Source organism: Cuculus canorus, chromosome 1 (assembly GCF_017976375.1).
Source record: "Cuculus canorus isolate bCucCan1 chromosome 1, bCucCan1.pri, whole genome shotgun sequence".
NCBI classification, from domain to species: Eukaryota; Metazoa; Chordata; class Aves; order Cuculiformes; family Cuculidae; genus Cuculus; species Cuculus canorus.
In genome coordinates, this window is record NC_071401.1 from 157,477,685 (window position 1) to 157,492,833 (window position 15,149).

At 47.4% G+C, this 15,149-nt stretch overlaps 5 protein-coding genes across 5 annotated transcripts; 2 read left to right on the forward strand and 3 right to left on the reverse strand.

Annotated features, from left to right (window-relative positions):
- The first annotated feature begins 452 nt into the window (after window positions 1-452).
- LOC128852945 (histone H3) lies at window positions 453-1,726 on the forward strand. The gene has a single exon (XM_054073685.1). It carries the CDS (start codon window positions 466-468, stop codon window positions 874-876), a length of 411 nt encoding a protein of 136 aa, XP_053929660.1. The 5' UTR covers window positions 453-465; the 3' UTR covers window positions 877-1,726.
- A 120-nt stretch (window positions 1,727-1,846) lies between these two features.
- Window positions 1,847-2,173, reverse strand: LOC104057258 (histone H4). Its single transcript, XM_054051234.1, has one exon. It carries the CDS (start codon window positions 2,156-2,158, stop codon window positions 1,847-1,849), a length of 312 nt encoding a protein of 103 aa, XP_053907209.1. The 5' UTR covers window positions 2,159-2,173.
- Window positions 2,174-7,788: 5,615 nt separating this feature from the next.
- On the forward strand, window positions 7,789-8,327 carry LOC104057257 (histone H2B 1/2/3/4/6). Its single transcript, XM_009558595.2, has one exon. It carries the CDS (start codon window positions 7,810-7,812, stop codon window positions 8,188-8,190), a length of 381 nt encoding a protein of 126 aa, XP_009556890.1. The 5' UTR covers window positions 7,789-7,809; the 3' UTR covers window positions 8,191-8,327.
- Window positions 8,328-8,982: 655 nt separating this feature from the next.
- LOC104066477 (histone H1) lies at window positions 8,983-10,081 on the reverse strand. The gene has a single exon (XM_009569083.2). The coding sequence runs from the start codon at window positions 10,051-10,053 to the stop codon at window positions 9,397-9,399; it is 657 nt and encodes a 218-aa protein (XP_009567378.2). The 5' UTR covers window positions 10,054-10,081; the 3' UTR covers window positions 8,983-9,396.
- Window positions 10,082-11,940: 1,859 nt separating this feature from the next.
- LOC104068656 (histone H2A) lies at window positions 11,941-12,569 on the reverse strand. The gene has a single exon (XM_054054491.1). It carries the CDS (start codon window positions 12,508-12,510, stop codon window positions 12,121-12,123), a length of 390 nt encoding a protein of 129 aa, XP_053910466.1. The 5' UTR covers window positions 12,511-12,569; the 3' UTR covers window positions 11,941-12,120.
- Window positions 12,570-15,149: the final 2,580 nt, after the last annotated feature.

Here is a 15,149-nt window from a genome sequence, read left to right on the forward strand (position 1 = left end):
TTAGGGTTTAATTATTTAGGGAAGTATTTGAAGACGTAGTCAATGCGTTATTTGCAATCCAAAACTAAAACTGCCATTGTAGTGTAGTGCTTTTAGCTGTTAAGATCATACACATTAACATATTACATATTGAAAACATAGACCTAGGAAGCACGATGCAAAGTCTGAAATAACTCACAGAAAAAAAACAACGATAAAAAAAAGTTCTGGAGAAGTAGATGCGAAAGGTATAAAACTTTAAAAAGCTCTAAATGCTTCCCTGAGGAAAAAATGATGAATATTTTTCTTTGCAAAGGGCTGGGGGCGCCTTCAGCTGCCGCCGTGGTTACAGAGAATCGCGAATGAACCAATTACAGTCTTCGCTTTTTGTCCAATCAGAGGCGGGGAGGTGGGGTCGCAAACTGCAATAAATAGGAGTCGAGAGACGTAGAGCTTCTGCTCGAGGAGTGACGTTCTCAGATTACAATGGCTCGTACGAAGCAGACCGCGCGTAAGTCGACGGGCGGGAAGGCGCCCCGCAAGCAGCTGGCCACCAAGGCGGCCCGCAAGAGCGCGCCGGCCACGGGCGGCGTCAAGAAGCCGCACCGCTACCGGCCCGGCACGGTGGCGCTGCGCGAGATCCGCCGCTACCAGAAGTCCACGGAGCTGCTGATCCGCAAGCTGCCCTTCCAGCGCCTGGTGCGCGAGATCGCGCAGGACTTCAAGACCGACCTGCGCTTCCAGAGCTCGGCCGTTATGGCGCTGCAGGAGGCGAGCGAGGCCTACCTGGTGGGGCTCTTCGAGGACACCAACCTGTGCGCCATCCACGCCAAGCGCGTCACCATCATGCCCAAGGACATCCAGCTGGCCCGACGCATCCGCGGAGAGCGCGCCTGAGGCTCCTGCGCTGCCACCACCCAACCCAAAGGCTCTTTTAAGAGCCACCACGCGACCACTGGAGAGAGCTGTGTCTCTGGCTTCGGAGCGGCCGCGGGCAGCCTGTGCCGGGTAGAGCGCTGCTTTCTGTGTAGGCGGCAGTGCAGGTTCTAGGATAAGTGGAGGGAGTTTGGGCAGCAGGTAGCGTGGGAGCCGCGGCCCCTCGGCTCTCCACTGTGTGCGTGTTGACAGTACTGAGAGCCTCAGCTTAAAAGCTGCTGGGGTGGATGGTGAGGGGGGGCGGGGTGTAGAGCGGTGTCCGGAGAAGGGGCGGTCTCTCAGGTGGAGGACTGGAGAAGGGGGAAAGATTTTGCGCACCGAACTCGCTGCCCCATTCCTCTTCACTGCCTGGGGCGTTACGGGTGCACTTGGCTGTTTCTTTTTCCGTCTTGCGTTTTCTTGCCGTGTCCTACATACCTACCCTCCTCCCCCCGCCCCGAATACCAGAGAGAAAAGCTCCACCATTTCATGGCTTCCCTTTTGAGGGCGCTAGTGTGAAACCCTGTGGCTGAGGAGCGGCTGTCGCAATAGGACTTGGCTCCCGTTGTCTAGGAGGACCGAGACGGGGAATAACCCGTGAGGGAGGAGTACGTAGGAATCTTTCGGAACGGGAATGTTTTTCTCAAGAGCCCCGGTAGCTCAGAGGCAAGCTTTACACCCGATCTCGCGGTCTTTTACCCGGAGAGTGCAATCGAAATACTACCTGTTACCGATTTCACTTGTTGCTTGAGGCTGGAATAAGGACCGTGGAGAACGTGAGCTACGAGTGGCGACAGCAAAAGCCAAACACCGACATCCCCCTCCTAGCTTGTCGTAAACGTGAAAATAAAACATAGGCAAGAACAGTGATTGAGGCTCTTTTTTTTTTTGAAAGTGTGGGTGGCTCTGAAAAGAGCCTTTGTGTCCGATAAATGTAACGCAGGAATCGAGTTTAACCACCGAAGCCGTAGAGGGTGCGACCTTGGCGCTTGAGGGCGTACACCACGTCCATGGCAGTAACCGTCTTCCTCTTGGCGTGCTCGGTGTAGGTGACGGCGTCACGAATCACGTTCTCCAGGAAGACCTTGAGCACGCCGCGCGTCTCCTCGTAGATGAGCCCCGAGATGCGCTTGACACCGCCGCGGCGAGCCAGGCGGCGGATAGCCGGCTTGGTGATGCCCTGGATGTTGTCGCGCAGCACCTTGCGGTGGCGCTTAGCGCCCCCCTTGCCGAGCCCCTTTCCGCCTTTGCCTCTGCCAGACATCCTGCTACTCCACAGACCAAAGCAGCGTGTGGCGGGAAATGGGCGCAGGCGGCTCTCTATATGGCCAGCAGTCCGACCTGGTTGAGAACTGCGGCGGGGCCGGGCAGGGGCGGGCTCTGCCCCGCGCCCTCCCCTGCGGGCAGGGGCGTTCGCGCCGTCGCTTCCGACCGGGGTAGGCGGTACGGGGCGGGCTTCGGCTCAGCCGCGGGCTCTGCCCGGGCGCCGGGGATCCGTCCCTGGGGAGGGCGAAGCCGCCGCCTCCTTCATGCGGCCCGAGGCCCGACTTCCCGGCCTCGTCGTGGCCGCGGGGGAGCCGGGCCCCGGCGGGCGCGGGTCTGCAGCAAAATCCAGCCAATGGTGGCGGCGGGGCCTCCCCGCTCCGCCCGCGCTCTCCGCCGCCATTTCGCTGCGCTCTAACAAAGGGACGGGTGTGGGGGCTGGGGCGCGCTCCTGGGGTCTCTGTCTTGAGTAAATAAACCGCTTTAGAACGGGTGCTGAGAGATGTTACCAATCCCCTTTCTTTTTTTTTGGTGTGCGTGGGGATTACGGGTTCCCGTTTTGGCAGGCGGTAAAGTCAGTGGCGTTTCCCTGATCTCTAACTGCGTCCCCACGTGGCTTTCCCGTGTTTTGGGGACTGAGTCCTTAAGAACGAACTCATTTGTCTATATTATTAATGCTTCAATTTAAAAAAAATCTATATTGCTTAAAGTGCTTTTAAAGTTAAATGTTGCACCTGTTTCTCGTTTTCATGGTCTTATTCTTTAATGATACATAATAGCTCAAAGTATTAATTTTGCTGGGTTTTTTTTTTACACATTTTTACTTGTTGCACAAAGAAACCCATCATATTTTTATAAATTGTATTTGTGCACCTGCACTCAAAGGGAAGAAAACATTGTTTTTAACAAGTTGCTTCATCTTAATCTTTAGAAAGCTCTAGTTCCTAAATAGGGTTTATTTCAGATAATGCATGGCAACTTTGTCTCCCTCCTTTATCCTTCACTTTGATCTTGTTTCTTTTTCGGTACAGCTACTTAATTCTGTGACCATATGAACCACATAGTTACTGTTTCTCTAGGTAGTTACAAGTTCTTCAGGTGGTAATGTCAGCATTTTACAAGGCAAGTAAAGTTGCAGCTGTAGCTGGCAGAGTATGCAGCACATAATACAGTTATGCCTAATGTTTAAGTCTTGACATCTAAAAGATCTACAGTAGCTACTCATAACTTAAAAAAGTGGCTTCTTAAATGTGATTCTAGGGTGCACCATGCACTGTAGAAGTTTTCTGAAATACGCACCACAGCTAGACATCTGTCCTTAATCACTGATATATTTGTTATAAACCATAATGCTATGTGCTAAATGCCTTCTGTTGATGACAGAAATTGATGTTCATTTTGTAACTTTTCATGAGATTTCTCCTTGGTTCTTTTCTCTGTATTACCACAATGGAATACACCAAACTAAAATTAAAGGCTGTTCAGAAAATAATATGTGTCTCCAATCCTACTGCTCTTAAAAGTGTATACTTTTGGTTTGGTTTCTTTACTTTTGTTAATGTTTTCTGTTTTCTTGGTTTTGGGGAGCTTTTGGCATCGATGAGGTGTACTCTCTAAGACTGAGAAAATGCATGGATGTCTGACTTTCTCTCACCAGATTAGTGGCCCTCTAGCATTTCTGGTTGAAGAGACTGCAGGAGATGGGATAATTAGAGCCAAGGTATTACTCAGAAATTCAATTTGTTTTTCTTGAAGGCCATTTAGGCAAACACAGAGATGCAATAGGATGGTTTTCCTAACTTGAGATTTCAGATTAAGCAAGATTATTTTACAGAAAAATAATCTATGCAGAGCTCACCTAGGAGGTGTAGTAGCAAAACACTAACGGTGTGTTTTTCTTTTTCTTCTCATTGCCTCCTAGAAACATTCAGTTGGAGGAGTTTCCCCAGGAGGAGAAAGCTCACAGCCTGTAGCACAATGCGTTCACCTGGAGGAAATACACCAACCAGGGGAAAGAGACAGAGTCCTACAGTTTATACTGTTTGGTAACATGTAGTAGTTTGGTGGCTTCTTCAGACTCTGAAGTCCTTGAGTTTTTCTGGAGCTGTTCTTGAACTCTTTTCTCTGTTCCCTCCCATCATTTAGGTTCCTGGACTCTGATGTTATGTTCCCTGATATTAAGAATTAGATTCCTTGATTCTGAAGGATTCTTGCTTTTGGATGTTGAGAGACATATAAATGTCTGGATTGCTTTTCTATGTATCCTGTCTAAATTGTGTTATAAATTCAGCTCTTCTGTCATCATTGATAAAGTTCCCATAATCAGTTCTTTCCAAGAACTTGAGTTCCCCTTATAAACATCTTCTAAGACCTCCTCCCCCCGGTTATTTTGCCTTCAGCACTCTTCGGTTGTGAGCCTTTGTGAAAGGGCAACACATACAACCACACTACACCAGGAATGAATGGCTTATACTTGTTAGGTTTGAGTGCTTGGTTGTTGGTTTTGGTTTTTTGGAGGGTGGGGGAATGGGGTGTGTTTTAATACATGTTTTAGCTGGAAGGCTAAAATAAAGCAGTAGTTGTTCAGTTCACAGTAGCCAGCTTTCCTCAACTGAGGCTCTAAATTGGATTTCTTTCTAATCTGTAGCTGATTTTTACAAAACTGATAACAATCTATAAGACCTGGATCAGCTGTCATTTTTGCTTGAATGGATCAACAGTCTTGAAAGGATGAATATAGAGTGGAGGGATTGTTTGTAGAAACTGTTTTCTTTGGGGGTGGAGTTGGGGGCAGTGTCTTTTAATGCCTCTGTTTTCTGGATGTAAACGCTTTACATTGTTGAGATTGCTCTCTGTTATACATTTTGCCTTTCAGAGAAGTATAAGGAGGGCAACCACATTCATCTGTTATTCTGGAGACAAAGCTGGAGATCCTACATCACATTGTCTTGCAGCAGCATGTCAAGTCATGGACCCTCACAGATTTTCATGAGAATTCTAGTTACCTGGCAGTAATGTTCTCAGTGAACTGCTTTCCCAGCAAATATTTATGCCAAAAAAAAATCATGGGTTTCATAGCACATGTGAAGAGTTAAATATTTAGAGATGGGCGTCTCTGGTTTCTCTTCCTGCTCTGCTGAGAAAGGCAGAATGACTTTTCTTCCCTTGAAAAGGCAGATACAGCTCCCTCCTGCCTTACTAGGTTTTCTCTAAGCTGATGAAACTTCTGAAGGCAGCAGTGGGGAAAGCAGAGCAGATGGAGATAGATGAGTACCTATTCCATCCCTGTCCCTGGTGAGAGGAAGCAAGGCTAGGTGAGGTGGATGTTAAACCAGAGAGCAGCAGCATCACAGAGGCAACGTGGAGCTGCCTCCCTTAATATGGGTGGTGCTTCCCAGCCCCCTGCCTCAGTTTTGACGTTAAGCTTAGCAGAAGCACTTGCAAGCAAGCCTCTCTCACTGGGAAGGAGAAAAGTCCTTGTCTTTCCTCATCTGACTCCTTTCTTCAGACAGCACTGTTTTGGTCTGTCCTGGCTTCTGCTGGAGTAGAATTAATTTTCTTTCTAGTAGCTGCTGTAGTGGTGTGTTTTTGTTTTAGAATGAGAATAATGTTGATAACACAGTGATGATGTAGTTGTTGCTAAGCAGTGCTTAATATGTACTAATTTAAGGACTTTTCAGCTCTTCGTGTTCTGTCAGTGAGGAAGCTGGAGGTGCACAGAAGCTGGGAGGGAACACAGCCAGGACAGTAGAGCCAAACTGGTCAAAGGATATTCCATACCATAAGATGTCATGCTCAATATATAAACTGTGAAGAACTGACCAGGGCACTTTCATTACTTGAGGGCAGGCTGGACATTGGTCAATTCATGGTGTGAAACAGTTTTTCATTTGCATCACTCATCTTCCTTGGGGTTTGTTTCTCTCTCTCATTTTGTTATTTCCCTTTTTATCATCATCATTATTATATTGTAATTCAATTATTAAGGTTATCTCACTTCTTACTCTTCCGATTCTCTCCACCATCCCATTGCAGGGAGGGATTGAGCAAGTGCCTGCGTGGTGCTTAATTGCTGCCCACAGTTAATCCATGACATGCATCTAGACTGGCAATCTTTGTGCATCCAGAATTCTACCTAGCAGTGTAAAAGGAAAAAAAAGCAGAAGGAAAAACAGCCTGGGAAGGTGATCAGTCTTTTTATTGCTTGCACCAGTACCCAGAATCATTCTTACTATCCTTCCAGATCTTCTTGAACAGTTTTGTTGTGATTTTAGCAGTCTCACTCACCTTAAGTGACATTTACCTATGGGTTTCTTGTATAGGTCCATGTCATCTACTTCCTCTGATACTAACAAAGTCTAGACTTTGACCCTTTAGGGTTCCAAAAGGAAACAGCATCATTATAACACTGGTTATATGATACCAAGTTATCCAGTCCTAGTGTCATTCAACAACAAATAAACTTTATTCTTTTAAAAGTGAATCTTAAAGTGCTCACTTACCAATAAATGGTTTTATAATTTTCATCTATAGTGTGGCCGCAGAGTACTTTAATAAAACCCATCATGATTATCCCTTTTCTAAACATATACATTAAATCCTATATTAAATAGGACCTCTACCATGTATTTCAAAAGAAAACCCCCCAAAAGCAACAAACACAAAAAAAACCAAAATCAAACTTCATCAGAATTCTTCTCACCATTAAATCGTGTTAGACTGTTTAAACAGTTTTCTTCTTTCTTTATTTCAATTAAGTCAACCATTCACAACAAATTCACAGTTCAGTTTTAAATCTGTGATCTTCAATATCAGGGATTTCTTGCTTTGACTTAAACAAATCCATCCAATATTTATTGCATCCCAGGTGAAGTCTGTCTTCTTTAAACTTACATATTGAATCAGAACTTCTGTCTCATTTAAAGTCTGGAGATGCAAGCCACATTCTGTGGGCCAGAACAATTAATTTCATACATAATTGGCAAAAGTTAGTGCTCCAGAGATTCTGTATCTTTCCTAATTGTATTATTTCCCTCTTGTAGGCAGTTTGTGGCTGTTTTTCCTTCTGCTTTTTTTTTTCCTTTTACACTGCTAGGTAGAATTCTGGATGCACAAAGATTGCCAGTCTAGATGCATGTCACGGATTAACTGTGGGCAGCAATTAAGCACCACGCAGGCACTTGCTCAATCCCTCCCTGCAATGGGATGGTGGAGAGAATCGGAAGAGTAAGAAGTGAGATAACCTGTGGGTTGAGATAAGAACACCTTAAGATAAGAACTACCTATAGGTAGTATGCGGCTGTTATACTTAATGCCTGCAGACCCCTAAAAAGTCAGCTGCAGGAGCCGGGTGAGCCCGGACGCTCTGGGGCGAGGACAGAAGGCAGAGGACGAGCTCCGCCACCAAACTGTGCGATTGAAAGAGCTCGTGGTGATTGGCCGATAGGATTGGAATTATTAACCAATAGTAGCGTGGGATTTAAAAAGGACCAATTACAAAGACGCTGGTGCGTGAAGTGACGTCACTTGCCCCGTTGTCCAATAGAAGCGGTGATTGCTGAGGCCAGAGATTTGCATAAGGCCCCTATAAATAAGGGAGTAATCGCATTAGCGGGCATTCCGGTGCTCCCGAGCAATCCGGTAGTTCTCACTATGCCTGAGCCGGCCAAGTCCGCTCCCGCGCCCAAGAAGGGCTCCAAGAAGGCTGTGACCAAGACGCAGAAGAAGGGTGATAAGAAACGTAAGAAGAGCCGCAAGGAGAGCTACTCCATCTACGTGTACAAGGTGCTGAAGCAGGTGCACCCCGACACGGGCATCTCGTCCAAGGCCATGGGCATCATGAACTCCTTCGTCAATGACATCTTCGAGCGCATCGCTGGCGAGGCGTCGCGCCTGGCGCACTACAACAAGCGCTCCACCATCACCTCGCGGGAGATCCAGACGGCCGTGCGGCTGCTGCTGCCCGGCGAGCTGGCCAAGCACGCTGTCTCCGAGGGCACCAAGGCTGTCACCAAGTACACCAGCTCCAAGTAGGGCGCCTCGGATCGTCAGTTTTAACCCAAAGGCTCTTTTAAGAGCCACCAATTATTTCAAGTAGAAGGGCTGTATTACGGTTTTTCTTGGGAGGTACGTGATTAGCCTGTTCGTTTGCATGTTACTGGAGAGCTTTTTTCCCGTTGCTGAAATGTACGTTTTTTTTTTTTTTTAAGCATGGAGGACTTTCAGTTACCAGACTAAAGCCAAGTTGTTTAGAACTTAAAATGGGGACATGCTATTAGCTCTAGACTTGAGTATGTCTAAAACAAAAGCAGTCGTATACTAGGGTTTTGCCGGTGGTGTGTTTTCAGAACTCTGAAGTCCTGCGGGAATAGAGTAGGCTGTTTGGGATTTTTTTTTAAGGTTTTTATTTCCTCTTACATAGGTCTGGTAGAAAATCACAGCTGCTATTATGAACTCACTGTGAGTTTTATGTGTAAAATAAAAAAAAATTACTTCTATTTCTTTCAGTAGCTATTAAACGTTTTAAAAGCAGTTTCTGAAGCGAGTCTTTCAATCGTGTTTGTAGCTCGGCTTGAGTTTTTTTTCGTTTATGAAGCGCTAGAGTGGGTTCCCTTGAATTTGTGGGCGCCAAGTTGGGGGCGATGGGTGATGTGCAAGATACCCAAGGCTTCCTTCCCCCTGCCACCAGCCCCGGTGATGGTGGGAAGGGGAAGGGGCGCGGGTGCAGTGCGGCTCGCAGCCGAGCGGCGGGGCTGGCACCGGAAAAGGGCTGCGGGAGGGAGGGGAGGATGGGGGAGAGATGGGGGTCACCGCCCTACGGGGCGGGGTTGGTGGGAAGGAAGGCGGGGCCAGGTGGGTGGAAGGGGCCAATCCCCACCCAGCGCGGGACTTTTAAATTCCATTAAACTTCTCAGAGCCAAAGGGCCGCTCTGGGCTCAGTGGGGTCGGAGCCGCTGCCACCGCCCTGGGCTGCGGCCGGCGCTGGGATCCCGAATATTAGGACACTCCTCCCCCGAAGGAAGCCAAGGGCTCCCCATGCAGTCTGTACCGAAATCACACGCTTTGAAAACTGTAACCATCATTTAAGTACAAATTCCCACCACTCTTCTTAAAAAGTTTTGAGTTCGCTGCTGCCCCTGCAGTAGCGCTTCAGCTCTTTTCGAGAAAAAATGGGTGGCTCTTAAAAGAGCCTTTGGGTTTATTTAAATGAGTAGAATACGCAATTTCTTCTCAGTCGTTCTACTTCTTTTTGGGCGCCGCCTTTTTCGCCTTGGCTGCTTTGGGCTTTGCTGCCTTGGGTTTGGCTGCTTTGGGCTTCACCGTCTTTGCTTTGGCCGGGCTCTTCGCTGCCTTCTTGGGGCGGCCCGTCTTGGCGGCTTTCTTGGGGCTCTTGGCCGCTTTCTTAGCGGCTGTGGCCGCCGGCTTCTTGGCTTTCTTGGGGCTCTTTTTCACCGGCGCAGCCTTCTTGGGCTTCTTAGCAGCGCTGGCGGGCTTCTTAGCCGCCGGCTTCTTGGGCTTGGCTGCCGGCTTTTTCTTGGTTGCCTTTTCTTTTGTCTCACCTGGTTTCTTGTTCAGCTTGAAAGAGCCGGAGGCGCCGGTGCCCTTGGTCTGCACCAGGGTGCCCTTGCTGACGAGGCTCTTGAGCCCCAGCTTGATGCGGCTGTTGTTCTTCTCCACATCGTAGCCGCCGGCGGCCAGCGCCTTCTTGAGCGCGGCGAGGGAGAGCCCCTTGCGCTCCTTGGAGGCGGACACGGCCTTGGTGATCAGCTCGGTGACGCTGGGGCCGGCGGGCTTGCGGGCTTTGGAGCCGCCCGCCGCCTTCTTCGGCTTCTTGGCGGCGGCTTTCGCCCCGGGAGCAGAGACAGCAGGAGCGGCAACAGGCGCGGTCTCCGACATAGTGGCAACCTTCGTCCACGAATCAGGAGAAACCACTGGGCCTGGAGCAAGTCGGCGGCCTCGTATTTATAGAGAGGAGCCGCGCGGTGATTGGTGCGTTGCAGCGCCCGCCCCGCTGCACGGCAGAAAGGGCCCTTCTCCCCGCTCATTTTGTGTTTCTTAGGAGTCAAAAAAGCTTGTTTTTATCAGAATTCCTGCCACCGAACGCCCCCCAGTTCGCAGCGGCGTGGAAAAGAAAGACTATAGTTCCTCTCGGCAAAGTTTCCCTTCGAAGAGGCAAAGGGTGAGTTAAAAAATAGGCGATAAACCTCGAGTCCTGGACCTGGACAGACCTCGAGAGACAGAAACTTTTGTTTTTCCTTCTAAATAAAATCCATGACGTGGACAACTAAATTTCCAAACTAACTAATTATTGTTCTTTAAAGGGTCTTCTTTTAATCTGAACTGAAAACCAGGGATTTGAATCGGTATTTTAATAGCAAATTGATTTCAAAGGGGAGGAAGTAACACAGGCTCATCTTGAGCACTGAATATGGATTAGAAATTAGCTTCTTTGTCCAAAATCCTTTACCCCTTTCAAAAAAATTGAAACAAATAAAATTAGTATATTATGCAAAGAGGCAAGAAGCATATTGATAGTCCTGAGAAGGGCTGTTTGTGCCCCAGAAGGAGATGACTTTTTACAGCATAGCATCTTGTACTATGTGGTGCTCAGTGTGCACAATACAGACGTGGTTCCCTAGTGCTCTTCTACAGCAACATTTATTGCCTTAATAAATTAGGTGACATAAGGACTCAACACGGCCAGTTTCTGTTAACAATTGTAATCAGTGCCCCAGCACTTTATAATTCAGGCATGTTTTTATTTTGATACACTTTGATTGGTGAAAATCTGAGTCATCGCTGTCTGAGGAGACACTGCTGCAGCTGATTTTTTCCTACTTCTACACAACAGAACTTGCTCAAGATATTACTTAGGGCTCCCCTTTCACAGCAGATTGTGAAATAATGGATTTTTTTTACTGTCCAGCGATTGATTCCTGCATTGGGAGTAATATTAAAAATAACTTATCCAACCAATGGATCTGTTATGCTAAAAGGACTGGCTGATAGTGAGAGTGGGACAACCTTCATCTACACTTGTATTAACACCCTGATTAAACAAATTAAGAATAAACCCCTCTTATTTTTCAGAACACAGGTAATTAAAAAATGTATTCTCTGATTTTTTCACTATTGTCTATAACCCTTTGTTTTGCCAAAGGCTTGTAAACATTTCATTACTGTTCACTTTTGTAACTGGCAGCACAACTGAATTGTGTACGATGCAATTATTCTAGTAGTTTATGTTTTCACATGGATAATTATTCAATGTGCTTATTGACCTATAAACACTGATTTTGTGTTTATGTGTCAACATCTCTATGGTGATGTTAAGCACTAGATAAGGTGGAATCAAAATGTGAGTTTTTTTTTACCTCGAATTGCATGCCCAGCCTTCCTTTACAAAACACTCAAAATTGTTCAGCTTTCAAGCGGAAAACGGGCATGATAGCTCAGACCAAGCCACGAGGAGAAAACTGAAATAAAAATTAAAAATTTAGATTCCATCTTGGTGAGAGGGGGTGGTGGCAGGGAACCAGCCAACCAAACAAAAAACCCAAGTCTGTAGGTCAAAAAAGGTTGTTTAGAGGGGAGCACAGTTGTTTTCAAAGATCTCAGTGAGTCACCTCAGCTTCAATGGGACAAAGCTGACAGGGGACGAGGGGCCCATGGGGCCACGAGTTGATTCTTGCAGTGGCCTTCAGCTTTGTGCCTTCCTTACCCCTCCTACAGCCAAATAACTCCCTGCACATGGAATAACCCTCGGTATTTTTAGTACCTATGTACCAGCGGCTAACACGTTTTTTAAATGGAAACTTTAATTTTAGAAATTAAATCACTTTTCTGAGCGTTACAGATACTAGATTTATTTTCCGAGGATCTACAGCTCCTTCTGCGATGAAGTGGGTGGCTCTAAAAAGAGCCTTTGTGTTACTTTTGAGGCAGGGAACCGCTCCTCAGGCTTTACTTGCTCTTCGCCTTGTGGCTGTCGGTCTTCTTGGGCAGCAGCACAGCCTGGATGTTGGGCAGCACCCCGCCCTGCGCGATCGTCACCTTGCCCAGCAGCTTGTTGAGCTCCTCGTCGTTGCGGATGGCGAGCTGCAGGTGGCGGGGGATGATGCGCGTCTTCTTGTTGTCGCGGGCCGCGTTGCCCGCCAGCTCCAGGATCTCGGCCGTCAGGTACTCCAGCACGGCTGCCAGGTACACCGGGGCGCCGGCGCCCACCCGCTCCGCGTAGTTGCCCTTGCGCAGCAGCCGGTGCACGCGGCCCACGGGGAACTGCAGCCCGGCCCGCGATGAGCGCGACTTGGCCTTGGCCCGCGCCTTCCCGCCCTGCTTCCCGCGACCGGACATCGCTTCCGACGCTCTTCCGCACACGCACACCCAACCTGACGTGAAACACGCGCCGCTACGCCCCCCCCCACTCCGCCTCCCGGCCCGTTTTATAGCTTCCCCGCGCGCCCCTGGCTGCTCGCTGATTGGCTGCAGCGCGCTGCCCGCCGTCCCGACCAATGGTGATGCGGATCCAAATCCACCCAATGGGGGAGCAGCCCCTCCCAGCCCAGCCGGGCTCGCCCGCCAGCAGGATGGGAGCGCGCTGGGCGCTCCCGACGGCGCGGGGGAGGTGCTGATACCCGGGCGCAAAACCTGCGGGTCATTCCCGCTCCTGGATCCCTTTGGCCAAGCAGTCCAGTCGCCTCTGACCCCAGTGCGCGCTCTAGAAATCCATCTGATTGGGAAATGTGCCGAAGTTAAGCTCCAGAAGTACACATATTAATCAGAAAACTTGTCTGAAGACACACTCCAGAAGTCCATCTTATTGGGCAATGTGTCCCAAGTCACGCTCCAGAAGAGCATCATATCTATTCTATGATTTTATTGATCTTACAGCAAACTTCCAGTACCTGAAAGGGGTCCTACAAGAAAGCTGGGGAGAGACTGTTCACAAAAGCTTGGAGTGATAGGATGAGGGGCAGATTTCGATGAGACATAAGGAAGAATTTCTTCACTGTGAGGGTAGTGAGACATGGGAATAGATCGCCCAGGGAAGTTTTGGATGCCCCATCCCTGGAGGTGTTCAAGGCCAGGCTGCATGGGCTTTGGGCAGCCTGACCTAGTGGGCTGTGTCCCTGCCCATGGCAGCTGGGGTTGGAACTGGATGATCTTTAAGGCCCTTTCCAACCCAAACTATCTTATCAGGAAACATGTCCCCACCTCTCCAAGGGGGAACTTCTGGTAATTCCACCACTGTCATTTTAGAAATATTTGTGTATTTAGAACCTCTGAAATGCTTCTACAGGATTACTTTAAAAAATATTATTATTGCTATTATTATAGAAAAAGAGAAACGTTCCTTTCAGCAGGAACGTTTGCAATGCAGCACTACTGATATGTGTGGAAACTGGGCAGGAACATGTAACACAGGAAATATCTCTGATTCTGTAGGTAAATTACTCAAAAATATTGCACTAATAAAACTAATATGGTATTATCTGCAAGGCTGCCTCTGCAGTGTTACAAGTCAAGCTGTCAGGCTTTTGCTCAAACTGGAGAATATCTCACTGCATCATCAGTCAGCTGACACGACTTCTTCAAGGATGTTCATCCAGTAGTCTGGCCCTATCATACCTACAGAGAGATTCCTGTTCATTTTCCCTTTTTTCTCCAATTACCCATGGCTTCTTTTTATTCACTGACACCTTTTTCTTGTTCTTCTACACATCTTGAGCAAGGGCAGGCACTAGCCTTCTCTACAGCAATGAATGAGCCTGCATCCCAAAATTAGCCACTTCCTTCTGCTACCCCAGTGTTGCACAGCAGGCTCTTCCAGTTCTAGAGAGAACTGGAATGATTCTGGAGTGATTCTGTGTGGTTTTTTTGTTCCCCTCTTCATTCCTTAATGCTTTTGTATTTCAATTTGTGATTCTTCTTTGTCATGCTCCACAGATCCTATGATATGGATATCTCATCATTACAGTGAAGTGAGTAGATTGCATGCCAGATTGTGCTGCTTACCCTGGATACCAGCACTGTCATAGTGCAGGGAAAGACAAAGATGACTCCCACTAGGCGGCCATCCAGGAGACCCTACCAAGAATCCCCTGAACAAATAAACAAAAAAACCCCACCCAACCCCCCAGAAGAAGATATTTCCTCTAAACTCTGCAACTCAGCAATCAAGACAGAGTCCCATCCTTCTTTCCAGAAGGGTACAATAACTGGAACTCTGTTCTAAACCACTCAGTTTACACTAGTAGCGCTAAACAGATTACAAAGCAAAATAAAAATAACTTCATAGCACAAAGTACCATCACAACTTGTTTATGTCTGAGTAACCAAGACTAGCTCCCTGTTCTCAAGGTTTGGTAACATTTAGGAAGCATCTTGCCTTAGTGGTATGATTCAATGGATTATGCCAAATTAACCAACCTGGTTTTTATATTTCCATCTTTATGCGCTCACTAACCTTCAGGAACGCATCAGGCACGTCACATCACTTCCCTGTAGCTCAGTCCCTTCCCAGTCCTTTTCCTCCCCACAATCATTTTTGATTCTGTGAACACTGCTCAGAGCCACAGATCAAAAATGCAACCACAACAAGGAGTTGGTATTACAGAGAAGAATACCAAAGCTCTGTATGACCATGATACACAAATTGTGAACAAATGGGCTTCTGTTCATGTTACCAGTTGTCCAAAGCTAAGAACATCTGTTCTGGAGTTGTGGAGAAGATGGCATTACAGGATTGTGCCCAGGACCCGTGCCATCATAATGCAAATACATAATTGTTTACCCAGGCTGTGTTGAAACACAGGCTATTCTTGAATATGCTACAAGCTTTCTATTATGTTCTTCTCTCTCTTCTAAGAAAACAGTTTCTATTTAAATACTAAACATTGATTTAGTATTTAATAATGTACAATAAACAGTACGCTATAGATACACACACCCATTTCAAACACTGATTCAATCCCTTTTTGATTGGTATTGGG

What these genes read in the sequence shown, in the direction of transcription:
- LOC128852945 (XM_054073685.1), top strand. Translation starts at nt 466, where the DNA reads ATGGCTCGTACGAAGCAGACCGCGCGTAAGTCGACGGGCGGGAAGGCG.
- LOC104057258 (XM_054051234.1), bottom strand. Translation starts at nt 2,158, where the DNA reads ATGTCTGGCAGAGGCAAAGGCGGAAAGGGGCTCGGCAAGGGGGGCGCT.
- LOC104057257 (XM_009558595.2), top strand. Translation starts at nt 7,810, where the DNA reads ATGCCTGAGCCGGCCAAGTCCGCTCCCGCGCCCAAGAAGGGCTCCAAG.
- LOC104066477 (XM_009569083.2), bottom strand. Translation starts at nt 10,053, where the DNA reads ATGTCGGAGACCGCGCCTGTTGCCGCTCCTGCTGTCTCTGCTCCCGGG.
- LOC104068656 (XM_054054491.1), bottom strand. Translation starts at nt 12,510, where the DNA reads ATGTCCGGTCGCGGGAAGCAGGGCGGGAAGGCGCGGGCCAAGGCCAAG.